The sequence below is a fragment of the Nyctereutes procyonoides genome, unplaced genomic scaffold, assembly GCF_905146905.1.
Source record: "Nyctereutes procyonoides isolate TBG_1078 unplaced genomic scaffold, NYPRO_anot_genome, whole genome shotgun sequence".
NCBI lineage: Eukaryota > Metazoa > Chordata > Mammalia > Carnivora > Canidae > Nyctereutes > Nyctereutes procyonoides.
Window position 1 is genome coordinate 8,529,551 of NW_026575139.1, and position 20,617 is coordinate 8,550,167.

At 41.6% G+C, this 20,617-nt stretch overlaps 1 protein-coding gene across 4 annotated transcripts in view; it reads left to right on the forward strand.

Moving 5' to 3' along the window:
• DICER1 (dicer 1, ribonuclease III) overlaps positions 1-18,998 on the forward strand; it is a 74,026-nt gene extending 55,028 nt beyond the window's left edge. For all 4 annotated transcript variants that reach the window (XM_055303954.1, XM_055303953.1, XM_055303956.1 and 1 more), the window contains 7 exons: positions 646-1,429; positions 4,882-5,037; positions 8,129-9,017; positions 10,971-11,239; positions 13,764-13,926; positions 14,017-14,092; positions 14,449-18,998. In XM_055303954.1, the coding sequence (XP_055159929.1) occupies positions 646-1,429; positions 4,882-5,037; positions 8,129-9,017; positions 10,971-11,239; positions 13,764-13,926; positions 14,017-14,092; positions 14,449-14,614 (2,503 nt within the window). In that variant the 3' untranslated portion in view covers positions 14,615-18,998. The remainder of the gene's footprint in view (positions 1-645; positions 1,430-4,881; positions 5,038-8,128; positions 9,018-10,970; positions 11,240-13,763; positions 13,927-14,016; positions 14,093-14,448) is intronic.
• The last annotated feature ends 1,619 nt before the right edge of the window (positions 18,999-20,617 follow it).

Here is a 20,617-nt window from a genome sequence, read left to right on the forward strand (position 1 = left end):
GTTCTTTGTCTTTTTCATTTTCTTCCCACTAGGAAAGTGGCCACATCCTCAGGAAATTATTGGCTTAACCATTTTGATTAATTTTGGTTATCTAGTTGTCAAGACATGATGGTTCTAAGGATTAAGGAACGTGAAAATAAAATAATAATAGTCACAACTGCGTTTATTGCATACTTATTATAATGTCCAACACTAGTTTTAAATGCTGGAGGCTTTATTAGGTCACTTAATCATTAGAACAACCCTGTGAGTCTCCTAAGCTATTAGCTCCTCTTCCAAGTGTGGGAAGCCAGGGAGCAGGGGGAGGTTCCATAAAGGACCATCTATCTGGTCAGCTGGAGGGCCTGGGATTCCAGCCCACACAGTGGGTCCAGGCCCCATGGCCAACCCCAAGCCTAACCTCCACAGCATGCTTGCCGTAGCAGTGGATGAAAGCAGCAGAGTGAATGAACAGTTCCACTCCCTGATTCACATTGTGCAGAAGTCTAGTAACATTGATTTCTGCCTTATAAACTTGTTTCTGTTCTAAAGTAGGAACTGATTTATAGGGATCTTTATTTTATGTCTTTATTTTATTCCCATTGTTCTTGTTCTGAGCCTAGCTCTTCTGAAGGATCTGATGAAGTCATAAAAATGTCTTTTCAGATACCCTAACCTAGACTTTGGGTGGAAAAAATCTATTGACAGCAAATCTTTCATCTCAGTTGCTAACTCCTCTTCAGCTGAAAATGAAAATTACTGTAAGCACAGCACAATTGTCGTCCCTGAAAATGCTGCACGTCAAGGTGCTAATAGAACCTCCTCTCTAGAAAATCATGACCAAATGTCTGTGAACTGCAGAATGTTATTCAGTGAGTCACCTGGTAAGCTCCAGATTGAAGTTGCAACAGATCTTACAGCAATTAATGGTCTTTCTTATAATAAAAATCTTGCCAATGGCAGTTATGATTTAGCTAACAGAGACTTTTGCCAAGGAAATCAGCTGAATTACTACAAGCAGGAAATACCTGTACAACCAACTACCTCATATCCCATTCAGAATTTATACAATTACGAGAACCAGCCCAAGCCCAGCGATGAATGTACTCTACTGAGTAATAAATACCTTGATGGAAATGCTAACAAATCTACCTCAGATGGAAGTCCCACGACGGCCGCAATGCCTGGTACTACCGAAGCTGTTCGAGCGCTCAAGGACAAGATGGGTTCTGAGCAGAGCCCTTGTCCTGGGTACTCCTCGAGGACTCTTGGCCCAAATCCTGGACTTATTCTGCAGGCTTTGACCCTTTCAAATGCTAGTGATGGATTTAACCTGGAGCGGCTTGAAATGCTCGGTGACTCCTTTTTAAAGCATGCCATCACCACATATCTATTTTGCACTTATCCTGATGCTCATGAGGGCCGCCTTTCATATATGAGAAGCAAAAAGGTAAGATACTGTTTTTTTTTCTGAATGGTTCAAGCCAACTATTCATTGTGCCTAAAAGTGGCTTAAATTGTTGGATGGTTTTAGAGGATGAGAGATTGCTTAGAGCCTGTGGCACACCCACCCAGGAGTTGACTGAGGTCTCTTTTTTACTGATGATGCACTTGGGTTTTGGGCGAGTGTTAGCTGATCCGTATCTGCCTTATTTATTGGTAGGAATTCAGTTCTCCTAGGACCATTGTGAGAGTGTGCATGCTTACTAGATCCTGAGGGGGATATAAAGAAATATGTGGCATAGTTACTCATGCTTTAATTTCATCCAGTTTAGCATTTATTTAGGAGAATGCTATCCTGGCTCACAAGGCAAACAGACATCAATAAAACACAAGTCTTGTATTGAGGAGCTCATCTTTGAAGTTTTGGAGAGTGAGGAAGGGAAAGAGTAGCAGTGCTCTAGCTCCGTGACTCTTCAGTATAAAGGAATTGATGCCAGAGCTCCAAGCAAGCAGTGCTTGAGAGGCCAAAGGAAGGGTGTGTTCTGAAACATGCGAATTAAGATTTAAGGAAGAAAAGCAAAGAAGTCACACTATTTAAGTGATGATAGAAGAGGTATCACAAGGCAACCTGTACCTGCTTGACAAATAACTTAGAAAGCTGCTATTTGCCCTAAACACTTAGAAGGAAGGAGTATCACATGTAATCAGAGGGCGTTGATGAAAGAGCATTTATAGTGTGTAAATACAATGAACAAATGGCAGAGCGTGTTAGCACTCTGACTAGACTGTGGCAGCAGTCAGAAGTGTGGAAATACCTAAGAAAAGATTAAAAAGGCAGGTGGGTGAAGCTCTTGTGGAAAATCTTTAGTCTCGCTAGGCAAAGGAGTTTGCACTTATTTTGAATGTTGAAGACACTTTAGCTCAAGAGTCTCTATTTTTTTTTTTTTTTTTTGAGAGAGAGAGAGAGATACTGGGAGGAGGGGCAGAGGGAGAGAATCCTAGCAGGCTCCGTGCCCAGTGCGGAGCCTGATGCAGGGCTCAATCTCACGACCCTGAGATCATTACCTGAGCCAAAATCAAGAATCGGCCACTCAACCGACTATGCCACCCAGGTGCCCCATGAGTTGGCTCTTAATGTTCTTGAAGTGGTGGTTGTAAACGATGGCTCTGACAGCAGAGTGCAGCCTGAGTGGAAAAGCGAAACCAAACCAAGCTTGAGCGATCAGTTGGGACTTTGAATCTATGCAAGCGGAAAATGGGTTAGTTGTGGAGTTCTGGCAGTGAGGAGAGGGCTGAGGTGAGTAGTATTTCAGAGGGAATGCGAGTTGTAGCTCACAGCAAGTGCCTCCTTTAGCCAGACACTACTCTTGCCACCTTCTGTAAATTGCCTGATGTAGTTCTGTACACTTTTATTCTGTAATTTTATTTATAGTTGTGTATACTTCTATTATCCATAGTTGCTGGATGAGGGTACTGAGGCAAGAGACGCTCGCTTGACGCGGGTCACATGAGACTATGTGGCCGAGCCCAGACAGTCTGGGCTTAGGGACCTAGCTCTTCACCACCATACTCCTCAATCTCCGATGTCACGCTATAGCAGCAGACACTACCTCAAGTGTTTTATAGACCTCGCATGTACAGTCTTCTGAGAGAGCCCCTGGGGGATAATGTGTCTCCATTTTGCAGATGGAGAAACTCTACCCAGAGACTTTAATTAGTTCCTGTAAGGTTACCTAACTAATCAGAGAGTTGGGGGTGATGGAGGTGAGAGCCCATACCCTTCACCCTCCTTGCTGCCCGTCAGTGTAATGAAGGGCAGAGAGGCCTCTGATGCCAGGGTGACTGTGTGTAAGCTGGGAAATTAGGGCAATGGTGGTGCTCGTGGTGATATAGGTGTAGCGTTTTCAGACTTCGTAGAAAATGAAGTGGAATATTCACTGAAGTATTGAGATAATTTAGATAAGGTTTGGGGGAATAGTCTCTGTAAGAGTGATAATCAAACTGTCAGAACAAACGAGATTTCCATAAGGTGTAGGAAGAAAATGTCAGAGCCTGAGGATGAGTAGGAAGGAATGGTAATATTTTCTGTTAGGTAAGAAAGAAGTTCATGTACATTTCAAAAATTTCATCTGTTTGTCTCCTGGGAAAACTTTGACGCCTTATTTCCTGTAGAGATCATTGTTACTCCCTCAGCCCCGTGTCAAAGGAAGGCCTTGTCTGTGCTCACACTCCAGACACGTCCTGTGTCCCGACCAGATCTAAGCCCCTAGCTGGTCTCCATATGGACTCTGCACGTGCACACCCACTCTGTTCCTCTCCCAGTGCTCTTCCCGTTTCTGCCCAACCCATATTCCACCTCAGGAGCCCTTAGCTTTTGCTTCCTGTTCCTTCCTGCCCACGATTCCATCTAACTTTGAACATGATTGCCATCTTCATCCTCTTGTTGCCTTCTGTGACACTGTGATCCCTTATAGGCACAGGGATGCTGGCGTTTACCAGAGCTGTTCCGACAGCATGCTGCATGTGGTGCCACGGGTAGATGCCTGTCCCTCCCAGTTGGGTCGTCTGCAGCGACTACCCCTCAGTCTCGTGGACTCTGTTCTTTCAGGGGCACCCGACCAGGTGTTTCTCCTGTGGCAGGTGCCTGTTCAGTGGTGTTGAGCTCCCCTGGAAAAGGGGCTTATGAAGTATTTGCATAAAAAGGAACCCCTTTTGTAGAAAATGAAAATGAGATTGACAGTTCTAGATCCTCATTTCCAGGTTTTCACTAGACATCTCTGGATAAAAATGTTACAGTTTGAATAAGTTAGGGAGGACATGGAGTCCATAGGAAAAACACACCAGAGGGTAAACAATGAAGCTATTTTATTGTTGTGAGTAATATTACCTTTTGCTCTGTTTTAAAATGGTTGAATAAAAATATCTTGAAATGCCATCCAAAACAAAGAAATGATATTTGAGAAAATAATTGTAATTAAAGTTATGTTTGTGGCTTAGATTCTAGGAGTATGAAATTATTTTAGCTCTGTTCAGTGCCAACTTCCACTTTATAGCCAGAGTTGTGGCATTCCCTCCCGTTTATGTCTTTGAAAATATTGTGACATCTTAGACTTTTTATGTGGATTTTTTTCTATTCTGATAGTCCCAGTTGGCAGTTTGCATTTAATATCATCAGGTTGTATTTCCAAATGTTTGAAATTGTATGAACTATTTGTTCTGACTTTGTAAGGAATTTGCATATCAGTTTTTTCTAATCTGCATTTAAAATTAGAAATTCTCATCTAACTACACTGAAGGATGTAGAATATATGGGAATATAATATTTGCTGTCGTGAATAAATTGATGACCAGATATAATAATATGAAGAGCATTGAGCTAAAAATATGTTTATTTGCCTGGTATGAATTCCAGCAGTGATCATATGCAGATAAGCATCTTACAAATTTTTTCTGCTAAAGGTCAGCAACTGTAATCTGTATCGGCTTGGAAAAAAGAAGGGACTGCCCAGCCGCATGGTGGTATCAATATTTGATCCCCCTGTGAATTGGCTTCCTCCTGGTTATGTAGTAAACCAAGACAAAAGTAACACAGATAAATGGGAAAAAGATGAAATGGTAAGTTTTTGGTAACTGGAAGCATTTATTTCTTGGTGAACTGGAGAATTTTGTGCTATTAACTTTTGTGTTTCCTTTCCATGGTGTATTTATAGTAGAGTAGGTATTTGATATAGTGAATTAATTCCTTTAAATAGACCGTCTCTTCATTGAATTTTAGAAACTGTTATTTTGACGGGGAGAGGATTCTGTCTCTTTTTTTTTTCAGAAGCATAAATATATATGATGCTGTGAAACATCAAAAGAGCAAAACTCCCTTAACATTTCATTTCACTGTTATGTGTAAGAATCTGTCATCTATCCTTAGCTCTGTTCAGTAAGATGACTCTTCAGTAATGACTTGTGATCTTCAGTCTGTGAAATAATTTCAGTAAAGTCTTGCTCTGCAGGTCAGGGTTTTCTCAGTTAGGACTAGGTCTTCTCTGATGACCTTAAAAAAAATCAGAAAGATTGTAGTTTTCTGGAAATAGTTTAAATCTTGCCAGTGGCTTAAGGGCCAAATATTAGCTGCAGCTGCTTTGTTTTGTCTTGTCTTGAAGGCCACCAGAGGGCACCTCGGAGGGCCTCAGAGCTGGAAAAGCCGTCCACCCAGAGGTGGGCCGCTGGAAGCACTGGTGCCTCTGCCAAAGCCGAAGGCGATCTTGTGGCCGCTTTCATTTCGCGGCCGTTGATTTTGCATTAGAGACTGCATCGTTGTTACTAATTTTTACCTCAGGCCAACAGTGAGACCAGGGTTTTTTTCACAAGAGTATCCTTTCTAAGTAGACGGGCTTTCGTGTCCTCTTTCTAATATGCCTGTGCTAATTAATTCTTGGTCTCAAGTTTTCCCCAGGTCCACTGCTCTCCGACCTGATTTTTTATTTTTACCCCTTTATGGAGTACATTTTTAACTCATGCAGCGTTTGATGTTTAAAGAAATTGAACTTCTCCAGAAAAGCATTAAGAGAATATTTTAATGCAGAAAAATACATTTGTTAAATAACTTAGAAATAGATATAAGCTTAGGGGAAAATGTGTAGATTTGGAGGACTTCAGAGAAAATATTCCATATCTATGAAAAACATCTTGGTAATAATTATTCTGCCTTGAAGTTTCATAATATAATTGGCTTTGTAAAAAATTGACATGAAAGTGACATTGACAAGTCCCTTTGATTAAAAAAAAAAAATGAAACAAATTTCGTGTTTTCCTTAACGTTTCAGATGACCTGGCACTTTGGTTTTGGTAAAACATTGAAAACACATTCATATTTTCACTCAGTAGTTTATACTTAATTGAAATAAGGCCTTGAATGATGAATGATATAGGAAAGAGTGTGCTTGCTTTCCTGTTCTGCCTGCCTCACTCCTCAGCAAACAGGTTTAAGAGAAACCTTTGCATACGAATGCCGAATGCCGGAGTGGCTAATGACTCAGGTTGACTTGAACAGTAGGAGAGAAGCGTTTTGTGCGGGTGGTTTTTTTAGGAGCTTGAAGCATTCTCGGAAACCATTTAATGAAGTAGCATCCCGCTATTTTGCAGATAGAGAAACTGAAACCCAGAGACATTAAAGAACTCTGTCCAAGATCACATAGCTTATTAGTGAGAGAACCTACTCTTCTGGGATTGTGTGTGTGTGTGTGTGTGTGTGTGTGTGTGTGTGTGTACTGTCAATCTTAGACTATGGCAGCATCTTACTAAAAATACATAAGGATTTTTCTAATTAAAGAATTATTCACTCTAATTTTTTTAAAATTATGATTTGCCTTTTTTATGTTAAGGATCAAACAGTAGTCCAAAACATCTCATGTTACCTTGGGAAAGTACAGGATTTTTAACAGGAAACAGTTCCTAGAGATCTGACACTACAGGTTCTCTTCATACTCTTCCACGTTCTTGGGAAAGTCTTGCAAACTTTTTTTCATAAAAAAACTCCAAACCAGCCCATAAAGGTACATAGTTGTAGATACATGGCTTGACTCACTGCTCTTTACCTTCAAACAAATACTCTATCCCTTTTGAGTCTGGCTTAAAATGAAATATTTGCAATATTTTAAAAATGCCTGACCAAGTTTGAAGACTTTTTGTGTCAGGAAATCTCTGGAAAGCTGTCACTACCAGAATTGAAGCACACTCTCTTGCCTTTTCCCCCACAAAGTAAAGTCTTTTTTTACTTTATTTGATTTTTTTTTTTATTTCTTGCGCTATTGAAATTTGGCATCTTTTAGCATTGCAAAAAAGTTACATCATTACTGAATCCTAGCCCATTATTAAGGTTGTCATTCACAAATAAGCTTTTGCCAAAGAAATTGGAATTAGCAAAGATCTTCTGACAGAAATTGGATTGTTGTGTTTCATGTTAGTCTAAATTTTCTTCTATTTTTGTCATTTATGCTATAATCTGTTCCTCTGATTACTGTAGCACAGTGGAGGGGAAAGCATAATTTCCCAGATTCATAGCTTAGTTCAGTGATCACTTTTAGTTTTCAAGCAGGCAATCTAGTTTTACATTATAGCAAATGTACTTGAATTTGAAATAGAAATGGGGAGAAACCTTTTGCGTGAAACTCTCTTGCCTATATTTAATATTCTACAGATTTCTAAAGTAATTTATCTTTTTTTCATATTTATACTCTTTATTGCACAGATAATCCTTTTTTGCATCTGGAATTTAATTTTATTAATTTGAAAATCTTTTTGAAACATTTTAAAACTTTGTCAGCAAAATAGAAGACCTCTGTGATCGGCATGTGAGTGCTTTTATTGTGTGTCTGCTGGAGTAAGACTTCTTAGCTGAAGTTTTGCCTCATGGACATTAATTTTAACTTTATACCCATGTTCAAAAATCCCTGACTTAAAGCTTCATACTGGATAAAGGTCATTTTATAACTTAGAAAATGAACATTCAAAGAACATGTTTTACTTTGTTTATATGATTAAATAACTTATTTTATGTTAATTGAAAACAAATGGCCGTGATTTTAAAGTTGCCTTTTAGTATTTGTGGTTGTCATTTGAAATTATCCATAACCCTTGCTTTTATTGAGTTTCAAACCCTTTTAAAAACAGCAGCTATGTCTCTCCCCTCCTTCCCCATTCCTCCTCGTTTCAGACAAAAGACTGCATGTTGGCTAATGGCAAGCTGGACGAGGACTTTGAGGAGGACGACGAGGAGGAGGAGGATCTAATGTGGAGGGCTCCGAAGGAGGACGCCGATTATGAAGATGATTTCCTGGAGTATGATCAGGAACATATCAAATTTATAGATAACATGTTAATGGGATCAGGAGCTTTTGTAAAGAAAATTTCTCTCTCTCCTTTTTCAACCACTGATTCTGCATACGAATGGAAAATGCCCAAAAAATCCTCCTTAGGTAGTATGCCATTTTCGTCAGATTTTGAGGATTTTGACTATAGCTCTTGGGATGCCATGTGCTATCTGGATCCTAGCAAAGCTGTGGAAGAGGATGACTTTGTGGTGGGGTTCTGGAATCCATCAGAAGAAAACTGTGGTGTTGACACGGGGAAACAGTCCATTTCTTACGACTTGCACACTGAGCAGTGTATTGCGGACAAAAGCATAGCCGACTGTGTGGAAGCCCTGCTGGGCTGCTATTTAACCAGCTGCGGCGAGAGGGCTGCTCAGCTCTTCCTCTGCTCACTGGGGCTCAAGGTGCTCCCGGTCATGAAAAGGACTGATCGGGAAAAGACCATGTGCCCTCCTAGGGAGAATTTCAGCAGCCAACAAAAGAACCTTTCAGGGGGCCGCGCTGCTGCCTCTGTGGCCAGTTTACGTCCCTCTGTGTTGAAAGACTTGGAGTATGGCTGTTTGAAGATTCCACCGAGGTGTATGTTTGATCATCCGGACGCAGATAAAACACTGAATCACCTTATATCGGGTTTTGAGAATTTTGAAAAGAAAATCAACTACAGATTCAAGAATAAGGCTTATCTTCTACAGGCTTTTACCCATGCCTCCTACCACTACAATACTATTACTGGTAAGGAGCCCCAGACCAAACTCCATTGCTCTGAAACTGTGACCTCGTGTTAACTGCGTTATTTTGTCTTGTTTAAAAAAAAAAAAAAAGCGACCTGTGCATACACAGACTTGGTGCTTAAAATGCATGGTGGAGGGAGGGAGCAAAGGAAAAATGAAGGTGGCTTTATTTCCCTCTTTTCTCTGGGAGCACACACTGCTCCTTACCCTCAATAGCTGGCAGCATGGCCACCCACTACTCTCAAGAGATGTCATTTCACGCGCTGCACAGCTGGAGAAATTTGGACCTTCGTATTTTGTTGTGTTTTTCTCATTGGTGTCCTCCCTAGTGTCTTCCTGATGCCTGTGTAGTGGTCTTTTTGGTTCTTTATTTGTATATTCTGGATGTATTTCCACAGCTTTTATTGTTCTTCCCTAAGACCCCTTTCTTAAGGTCTTTGCTAATCTAAAGATGAGTGGGTTAAAATAAACTTCTTTGGGGGAAGGTTCAGCGCGCTTGCTCTGATTCTGCTGCCATCTTTCACTTGGCATCGCCCTCCAGGTTTTCCTCTTCTGTTGTGTGGCGGGCGGCGGGCGGCCAGTCCATTAGATGAGAAGGGAGATGAGGCGCCTGGAACTGCAGTCAGCTTCAGCTTGTGAAAAGGCTGTGTAGTTTTTTTTCTCTATCAGAGTAAGAAGTGCTTGAATCTAGAATACCAAAGCTGAGCATAAATTTTGTATAAGAAAAGATGATCAGAAGAGGATAAAACCAAAAAGTGAAAACCGATCTGGCTCTGGACTGGGAGGACTGGCGGAACGGAGCGCTGTTTCTCTTTGTGGAGCAGCCGCTATGCATGGTTCCTCCTGCCTCTGTGGCGTGAGGCCTCTGCCTTGGAGTTCTGGGTGCCCCGGACGCACCACTTCATCTGTGCCTGCCCCAGCCTCCTGGCCTGAGTGGGCTCTGCTTGGCACGGTGAGGAGATGGGTGCTGGCCAGGGTGGGCAGCCCACCCATGCCGGCTCAGGCCTTTGTGCACGGCCCCAGCTCTCCTTTGTCAAGCCCTTGTTTGTGTCAGATTCTGTTCTCAGGTGGAGAAGAGGGTTTTCTAGTACTGACTGGGTATCCCAGGTGGCAGCTGTGAACTGGGGTGATGAAGCATAGCTGCTGGAGTGCTCACTCCGAAGTGGGGGCAAGGCGGCACGTAGAGGCCACGGCAGAGCGTGGGAGTGGTGCGCGGGGCTGGAGCGCAGGGTGCATGGAAGTGTAGGAAAGCAGAGGGTGGGTCGTGTGGGGGCAGAGCATGGGGCCAGAATGCTGGGTGTATGGGGTGTGCAGGAGCAGAGTGAGGGGCCAGAGCAGGGGGTGCATGGGGTACACAGGGCCGGTGTGTGGGGAGTGCGTGGGTGTGCAGGGCCAGAGTGCGGGGTACATGAGTGTGGGGGGGTGCATGGGTGTGCAGGGCCAGAGCACCGGGTGTGTGGGGCCAGAGTGCAGAGTGCATGGGGTATACAGGCCAGTGTGTGGGGGTGTGTGGGTGTGCAGGGCCAGAGCACAGGGTGCATGGGGTGTTTGAGGGCAGAGTGTGGGGTGCACACACAGCGTCTGGCCCCCACCGCCAGCATGTGAGCGAGGCTGTGGCTTCGGCGGTACCCAGTATCTGCTTGGCCAGCAGTGTGCTCAAGGGAGGGGGCCCATCCTGATGAGCCCCCCGATCCAGTGTCTTATCTGCAGGAGCAGTAGCCTTTGGGCCACCGAAGGCTTTTATGAGTCTAACTTATAGGTAAGAAACATGCTTAATTTGCCAATCAAACCTAATTTCCAGAGGCTGTAGTTAGTGTGACACGTCACATGGTTTGTCACTGAAGAATATTCACAAAAACGTAGCCCACCAACATTCTCAGGGTGGGCCTGGGCAAGGCACACCGTGGGTTACCGTTTTGTGTGAGCTGACGCCTGCGCTCTGGGCCGCCCACAGATTGTTACCAGCGCCTGGAGTTCCTGGGAGATGCGATCTTGGACTACCTCATAACCAAGCACCTTTACGAAGACCCACGGCAGCACTCCCCGGGCGTCCTGACCGACCTGCGGTCCGCACTGGTCAACAACACCATCTTCGCGTCGCTGGCGGTCAAGTACGACTACCACAAGTACTTCAAAGCCGTCTCCCCCGAGCTCTTCCATGTCATCGACGACTTCGTGCAGTTCCAGCTGGAGAAGAATGAGATGCAGGGCATGGACTCCGAGGTTAGTGCTGCTGGAGTGCACCGTCACTGCTCTGCTGGCAGGAGCCTGCCCAGGGGGGTCGCCTGCCCCAGGAGGCTCTGGCCTTCGGGATGGGGGAGGGACCACCGAGGGATGGTTGCCCTCTCTAGGTCTAAACCTGACTACCCCAGGATGGTGGGATGGTGCGATGGTGCATGCGCCCTTCCAGGGCAGAGGTGGGGCCAGGGGCCGTCAGCTCGGTTCTCTTCTGCTGCCGCCACCTGATCGGCAGCCAAAGCAGCTCAGCCTCCCCCTGCCCCTGCCCCTGCCCCCAGCGGTGCTGGAACCTTGGTGAGGGCTCCTTGCTGTTTGTTCTGCCTTTCTTTCTGTTAAAATGGGGCAGAAAACATTCGCTGGTACTATCTCAGGTAAGCCTCACAAATGTATGGTCTGCTTCGACTTGAAAATAGGAAAATCTCTTTTAAAAACCAACCTTCTAAAATCTTAACCATTGGAATTTGAGAGGCTTCTGTTGTAAGTTCAGCCAAAGGTTCTTTGGTGATGGAGCTAATTTTAATGTGTTTGTGAGCTATTTAGAAGTGTTGTAGCAAGAATTTCACTTAGATCTTTCCACTCTCCTCTGATGCTTCGCTGCCATCCATCTGCATACCTGTGTACCCAGGAGAGCACTCCCAGGTCCGCTTCTCCCCATTCCGATCCCTTTGTTTTCCTTACTTTTGGAGATTTCTTACTAGGAGTCGGAATTTATTCATAATTCTGGTGGCTGTTTTAATCGCTCTGGTTACTTTTGTACACCTTCCCTTTTTATTGATCACACCAAACTGTGGCTGGAGACTAGTGCATTTCCTTGACTTGCTGTGAGAGAGATTTGAAGTATAGCCTCAAAGCGAAGTGTCCTACCCTGTAAACAATGCAGAACCTGTGCTGAGGGAGAACCCACTCCGCCCCATGTGTACTCCTCCAAGGTTAATGGTCCGAGGTGGAGCACAGCTACCAGTGGGACTAGGAATGAGAACCATCTCGTGTATTTAGGATTATTTCTCGTCTCATTCTTTAGAAATGTTTAAGCTAAGAATTTGAAGAATTAGCTAGAATTAGTTTTAAGTTCTCTTTTAATGGCAGTGGGACATGGTGATTCTGTTCATTTTTGTTCATTCTTTTCCTTTGTGTAAACATAGGTATTAGAAGTTACAAAAACTGATTGGAAATGTCAGTGGTCTGGCTTTTCTAACTTACTGTCGGATCTTAAACAAGTCTCTCCACTTCTCTGGGCCTCAGTTTCTTCATCCATGAAAGGAGAGAATTAAATTTGATAAGTTTTAAAATTCCTTTCTACCTCAAAACTGTGATATATGACCAATGTCTTTTTTTCTCAGCTGCCAGCATTACAAGTGGTTTATATAGAGTTCTGTGTGGCTAAACAATCCATTTAGAAATTAAAAACAAACAAACAAACAAAAAAACAAAAACCAAGTGCCCCTTCTCTTTTTTTTCTTTCTTTCACAAGTAAGTAGTATTTTAGAAAATACAAATAAGCAAAAAAGAAATAACTAAAGTTATGCAAATATACTACCTTAGAAATAACCAAAATGAACATTCTGTGATTTTTTTTTTTTGGTAATGTATATAAACATAAGCATACCTAAAACATAAGATGGAATTATATTATGCATAGTATACATAACCTGTTCTTTTCACTTCATATTTTGAGGACAATTTTCCGTGTATCCATTGGCATTATGACTTTCAGTGGCTGCTCACTAGTCAGTTTATGGCTATAATGGAACATATTTAAACAGTCCTTTGTGGCTAGATATTTAAGTTCTTTTTATTTCGGGCTTTTAGTAAACATGGGTGTGGTGACTATATCCAGTACTTCCTTAAGATAAATTCCTAGGGATGGGATTGCTGCATCAACGAGTTAGGAAATTTTAAAAAGACATTTGATAACATACCTAAGTTTTTTATTACATTAATTTGAATACTGTGTATCAGTCCTCTCTTAATAGTGAATGCGTATTAAGGGGTTTAATAAAAAGGGAACTCAGTGGAATCTATCTTCTAGTAGAATTTCTCAGTCATAAAGTGACAGTTTATACTTGCCGAAGTAGTTTGTACACCCTTGTCTCTGCTGTACTAGTTAGTATTCAGCCTAATGCCTGCGGAGCCGCTAGGGGGTAGAACTGTTTAAAGATACAGTTCTTTGATTATGAGTGAATTTGAACTTTGCTTAATACATGTATTAACTATTTCTAATTTTGTATTGTTTCTGTTTTCATTTAGAAGTACTCTTTTTTCCCTTCACTGAGAATAGAATCATACTAAATTGGGAAGAGTTTTTTTATCCCTTGAGAAGTTGGAAAAATTTTTTTTTCTAGATGTTTGCAAAGAACTTACTACAATGTACTAGGTGGTTGCTATAAATGGTTGGTATTGTTACCCTTGTTAAAGGTATAATAAAAGTCCTATCCAAGATACACACTGCTGTGGAATGCCTTTTAAGATGGCCTTGTTCCTTACAAATCACTTTTCTCTGTGTAAATAGCTTAGGAGGTCTGAGGAGGACGAAGAGAAAGAAGAGGACATTGAAGTTCCAAAGGCCATGGGGGACATTTTTGAGTCGCTTGCTGGTGCCATTTACATGGATAGTGGGATGTCACTGGAGATGGTTTGGCAGGTGTACTATCCTATGATGCGGCCGCTGATAGGTACTGTGTGGTCCCTTTGAAAGAAATAAAATCATAATTAGAAACAACTATAAGGATATTATTCACATTGCTCTTTCATTTTGATTACAGAAAAATTTTCTGCAAACGTGCCCCGTTCCCCTGTGCGAGAATTGCTTGAAATGGAACCAGAAACTGCCAAATTTAGGTAAGCAAAACTGTGCATGGAAAAAATTAAGTTACTTAAAAACAAGAGTTGGAAGAGTTGTCAAAGATGCCATCAACTAATGATACGGAGAAGTATTTATACTGGGGCATGCACTATGTACTCTCCGTTTATAGTCTGACTGAGTTTTCCTTTCGCTTTTATAAAGTAATGCTGGGTTAAAGAGGAAAACTCAGCCCGGTCTGCTGGCGTCCACGCCACCGTGTAATGCACGTTTCCTTTGTGTGCCGTCAGCTCGTACCCGGGCCCTCCACCTTAGAGCGCGTGCCCAGTGCTGATTGACAATAATAATAAATAGTTCTGACTTCTGATTCCAGCTGTTTGGCTTTTTTTTACAGCCCGGCTGAGAGGACATATGACGGCAAGGTCAGAGTCACGGTGGAAGTGGTAGGGAAGGGGAAATTTAAAGGCGTCGGCCGGAGCTACAGGATCGCCAAGTCTGCAGCAGCAAGAAGAGCCCTACGCAGCCTCAAAGCCAATCAACCTCAGGTTCCCAACAGCTGAAACCCCTTTTTAAAACGAAACAAAACAAAAAAACATAAAGCAGAATTAAGGGGGAAAACTATTTAAATTGAGAAGGATGATTTAAAGTCCACAGTGAGCGGAATGAATCGAAGGCAAAATTTAAAGTTTGTTTGATAACGAGATAGATTACAGAATAAAACATTTAACATATGTATAAAATTTTTGGAACTAATTGTAGTTTTAGTTTTTTGCGCAAACACAATCTTGTCTTCTTTCCTCACTTCTGCTTTGTTTAAAATCACGAGAGTGCTTTAATGATGACATTTAGCAAGTGTTCAAATAATGATTGACAGTTATTTTTTGTTTTGGGGTTTTGTTTTTTGTTTTTTAGTTTAATTTCCGTCAGCTTTGCATAGCGCCAGGAGGCCAAGGAGCTTACAGCTGAGACAGCCCCTAGGTTCTGCGGGCGCCCTCCCCTCCTCTTCGTGGGCGCTGGCACCTGTCTGGCCTTGGCGGGTGCGCCTAGGAGAATGGTGCGGTTGGCCGGGGGAGAAAATGCCTGTGCTGTCTTTTCTTTCTACATTCTGTCATGTAAGATGTTGTCTCCCGGTCGTCATTGCACTTAATATAGTAAGGGACAGGTGGGTTTTTTTTGTTTGTTTTTTGTTTTTGTTTTTGTTTTTTTTTTAGGGACAGGTTTTTAATGAACATTGGCTGGCATGTTGGTGAATCAAATTTTCGTTTTCTCATGCCACATAGTCCTACATACAAAAGGTTCTTGCCTTAAAAGTGAAACCCTCATGGACGTTCTTTAATTTCTGATCTTTTTGGAACAAACTGTTTTACATTCCCTTCATCTTATTATGCATTGAGATGTTGAGACAGCGTGATATTTGCAACTCACTAGTGTAGTTGTGACTTAACTTATTACAGGATTATATTAGAGTTTCTGTCATACGTGTCCTGAAGGCATTTTGAAAACCAGAATATTATATATGTAGTCTATGGGTTTTTTTAAGCACCATAATAAAAAAAAATCTCTGGTTAAATACCTGATTTTACTAAAAACCTCCTGCTAGGTAGTTCCACTGATGGAAATTGTTTGTGGCAAACAATTTTGCCCTGGAGGCTGTTGCTCTAACAAGATAAACTCTAGACATATCACACCTAAAATATGCTGCAGATTTTATAATTGATTGGTTACTTATTTAAAGAAGCAAAACAGAGCACCTTTACCCTTAGTCTTCTCACTTAAATGTCTTACTATACTTGTCCCAGTGTCGTGTGCATTCTTCACCTACCAAAGCTGTGCTGTTAATGCCATGGGAGTGTAACGTTTGCGATAAACTGCCGTAATTTTGATACATGTGTGATTTAGGTCATTAATTTAGGAAAACAAACTCATGATTTCCATCTTTGGAAAAGGAAAAAAAAAAGACATTTTTAGGCATTTGCCGAAGTTTCTTTAATTAGACTTGTAGGCACTCTTCACTTAAATACCTCAGTTCTTCTTTTCTTTTGCATGCATTTCCCCCCTGTTTGGTGCTATGTTTTATGTATTATGCTTGAAATTTTAATTTTTTTTTTTTGCACTGTAACTATAATACCTCTTAATTTACCTTTGTAAAAGCTGTGGGTCAGTCTTGCACTCCCACCAACACACCAGTAGAGGTTTGCTGCAATTTGCCCCATTAATTATGCTTGAAGTCGAAGAAAGCTGAGCAGAGGTGTCTAATGTTTTCCAGCACATCGTTCTTTACTTGATGCTTCATATAATGCTGCATTTTTTGTTTTACATTACAGTGGAATACTGTACTTCTTGCTTTATCTGCACCACTCACCCCCAGAGAAACACCTCTGCACGTGTGCATGGAGAGAGCTGTCCGCTGCTTTTTCTAAGGAGACCTGAGTGAAGGGGATGTTAAGCTTCTCCAACGTTATTTGTTGTCTCCAGTCTTAAATTTAAATTGCAATCTAAATTATTAAAAGAGTTTTTGAGCAAATTAATTTGGGTAGACTCATTTTTAAAATACTTGTTTCTGATTGGAAACCTTAGATTTCTTTTCTTTTTTTTTTTTTTTCCCCAAAAACCTCAGCGTAAGATCTCCTAGCAAGTTAAAGCCAAGCAATTCTTGAATTATATTAACTGTAAACGTGTATAATTAACAAGTAAGGCTGGATGTGAATTTTACTTGTGAGGGTGATTTGTGATAAAGTTAGATCGCAGATCTCTTCTTAATTTATAAACTACCTGATGCCAGGAGCTTAGGGCTTTGCATTGTGTCGAATGCACTAATCCCAGCGTTAAGGGATCCTCTTGCCTCCTGGCACCAAAACCAGATTGTTTCACAGTTACCATTCCCGTTGGGAGAAAAATGCCTCAATATATTTTGTAACCTTAAGAAGAATATTTTTTGTTAATATGAAAAAGTTCAGACTTGGATATGATTAGGTCATACATTCTCAGGGGTTCAAATTTCCTGCTACCATTCAAAACATTTTATCAACAGCAAACTTCAGCAATTTCATTTTTTTTGTTGTTGGAGAAAGATAGCTAATTTTAAATTGTGACTCACACTTGGACGCATTCTGTGATCCCCTGGTTACTAAGTTAAAAAATAAAAACTCTGAGTGAGACATACAAGATGGTTATGAACGCTTTCGTGCTGCTGATTTTTAATGCTGTAAAGTTCCCCCAGTTTAGCTTGTTGAAATGTTTTGCATCCATTAACTGAGGAAGAAAATCACTCTGTGTGGCCCCCCCTTCCTGCCCCTGTGTGTGTCATCCTTTTGTTCCTGTGATTGCAACGTGAGACCGAATGTAATATGGAAGCCCTGCTAGTGGGAGGTGTGTGGTGCTGCGGGCACGTGTGTGAGGGACTGGGGAAGTGTGTCTTGAAGAAGCAACTACAAAGTTCCTTTATGATGATTGTGTGGAGGTTAGTCGGCATGAACCTTCGTTGTAAAGATTTTTAATTTCTCTTATAATATACTTTCAATAGTCCTAACTATGCTGCGTTGTGTAATAGCTTTGTTCCCCTTCTGTTCTGTTCGTGTAGCACAGATAAGCATTGCACTTGGTACCATGCTTTACCTCATTTCAAGGAAAATATGCTTAATGGAGAGGAAAAAATGTGGTTTGGCCTCGCTGCTGTTTTGATTTACCGGATTTGAAAAAGATAATTATAATGCCTGCAATGTGTCATATACTTGCACAACTTAAATAGGTCATTTTTGTCTGTGGCATTTTTACTGTTTGTGAAAGTATGACAAAGATTTGTTAACCGAACTCTTAATTGTGTTTTAAAAAAATGTTACTTTTTTTTCCCCTCTTTCTTTTATGTCATGTGAAGTAATTAAATTTAGAATGACCTCTAACACTCCTGTAATGATCTCTTAAAATACTAATATATTATACTGTTCTTCCTAATAGCTTGCCCTCAGAAAGATTCAGACTACCCTCCCTAAATAGCCGGAGGCCTGAGGCTGCTATGCGGCTCATCAGTTCGGCCCTTCACCCAGCACCACACCCTGCCAGGTCTTTCTGGGTCAGATGGATACTGGAGTGCGGGGCTGCCTGCCCCCCAGCCCTACCACAGTGCGGGGCACTCTCCATCTTCCTCTGTTAGGGTCTTTAATCCTTTCCCACAGGATCTAAGCCACCAAGCTGAGACCTGGCTATCTCTATTGAAACCACACCCAAGATTCTGTTAGAGCCCTTGCCCAGCTTGTGTACCCTGCGGTTTATACCTATATGGGCAGTTTAATCGCATTTCAATAGGTCTATTTTTTTCAACCACTGATTACTTTTAATTTAATTATTTCCAAATAAATTTCCTTATTTTGTATTGTACACGAAAAGTTTTTAAGATATGTTTACGACCAAGAATATGAAAGCGATTTTACCCATTGTCGGAGCCGCCAGGAGTGATCTTGCGGGAACATCCATGGAGACTCGCATTGCTGTTTTCCACCAGCAGTGAAAATGGTCTTTCAAAGCTAACTTGTAAATATATTTCAGTCATTCATTGCTTTTTTTCTTTTTTTCCTTCCTGGTCCATTTTTATTTGGACATCAACCACAGACAATTTAAATCTTACAGATGCACTCAGAATTCACTGCATCAGCAGGTTACTTAGCAAAAACGCAAAGGTGAACAGCAAGTAAACTTTCTGGCTTTTCTGCTGTAAATAGAGTGAAGGAAAATGACTAAAATCAAGAAAAAACTAACCCAATTTGTTTGAAAGTAACCTATTCACCATCACATGCTGCAGCTGTTCTAAGGAACATACTGTAACGTGTTCATACGTAATCGTGCTGCGGGAACACGCAGCCTGCACCTTATAGGCCCCAATTACCTTTAGTTGTTTGTTTTGTAATAATTGTAGCAGAGTCAAGCTCCAATAAAGTCATGGTCTGTTCATGTTGTGTCCTCCTATCTTTTTCTTATTTTGGTTCTGTTCATGTGGGTGATGATACTTAATGGTTGTAGCACACATGATCTGTAAAGTTTTTTAATTTCATGGTCATATGAAAATATCTATTTTAATATGATAAAATTTTTGCTCACCGAGCTCTGCTTCCCATTTGCTGGCAGAGTTGTATAGTAGCAGTTGCCTTTTTTCTTTTCAAGGTTTCGGTAATACCAGCGTGTTTTTCTGAAAACCTGCCACGTTGACTGATGCATTCCAGGTCCTGGATTATACACAAATACATTTGACACATTCCTTAAGTGAATTTGGTTATTCTAAAATCAAGTAGACAGAATGTTCAGCTTCCAGGTTTTTAGGACATACTCCTAATATCATTGGTTAAGCCAGAATCCTGTTGTTCAAGATTTGACCCAGTCTTTTTTTGTAACTTAGTAAACTAAGGACTAATGGAAATGACTTGGCCATAGGAACAAGATGGTGAGTATAAGTCTTTTAGAACAAGAAAAAAAAATTTAGTTTTCTTCTGTTCCAAGTCCAAATTAATCCTTTCCTTTTCCTTCCTTCCAACTTCTCTAAACTAAAGGAGAAAAAGCCCATGTATTTCAATCCTGAGGAATTTGCTTCAGCAGCACAGGCCTGTGCATGCTGGTGTTAGAGCCCGGGATTCACTGACAGGTTCAGGCCACAGCTCCTTCATGCTGCCATGACCCTGCCCTCCCTGACTAGCAGCAGAGAACACAGCAAGGCCATGCAGATCAGTGAAAAGAATCCAGATGGAGGTGAAATTTTTTTCTTTTTGCAGGTCCATAAGCATAACATGATGGGGTAGTAGATGCTGGTTCACAACTGGCTGGGATGTGAACTGGTTCATGGTCCATGCGAAGTCGCTGGGAGCAAGAGAGTGCATTTACGGTAGACATGTGCAGGCCAGAAGCTTGCTTTTCAATCTGCCTGCAAGGCACTATGCAGAGAACCCTTCAGTCTTTGTTTTGTGGTCACTTATAAAACTTAACATTTCGGCCATTTTTCCAAAGCATACAGTTTAGTAGTGCTAAACATATCCACATTGTCATGCATCCATTATTACCATCCATCCCAGAACTTTTTCTTCATCCCAAACTGAAACTTTGCATCCACGAAACACTAGCTTGTTTCCTTTGCCTTCCTCCCTGAGTTCCTGGCGGCCACACTCTACAAATTTCACTATTCTAGGTACTTGATAGAGGTTCGGACAGTATTTGTACTTTGACATCTCATTGACTTATTTCACTCAGTATAAGGGCCTCAAGGTCCATCCATACTGTAGCAGGTGCCAGAATTTCCTTCCTAAGTAGTACACTAGGGTATATATACACCACATTTTGTTTACCCATTCATCTCCCGGTGGATGCTTGGGTTGCTTCCACCTGTTGCCTGTTGTGAATAACAACAGTGCTTTGAATACCGGTGCACACACACCTGCTTGAATCCCTGCTTTCAGTTCTTTAGTGTCTGTACCCAGAAGTAGAATTGCTGGATCATATGGTATTGTATATTTAATTTTTCGAGGAGCTGCCATACGGCTTTTCATAACAGTACTGCACCATTTGCAGTGAAGGGTTCTAGTGTC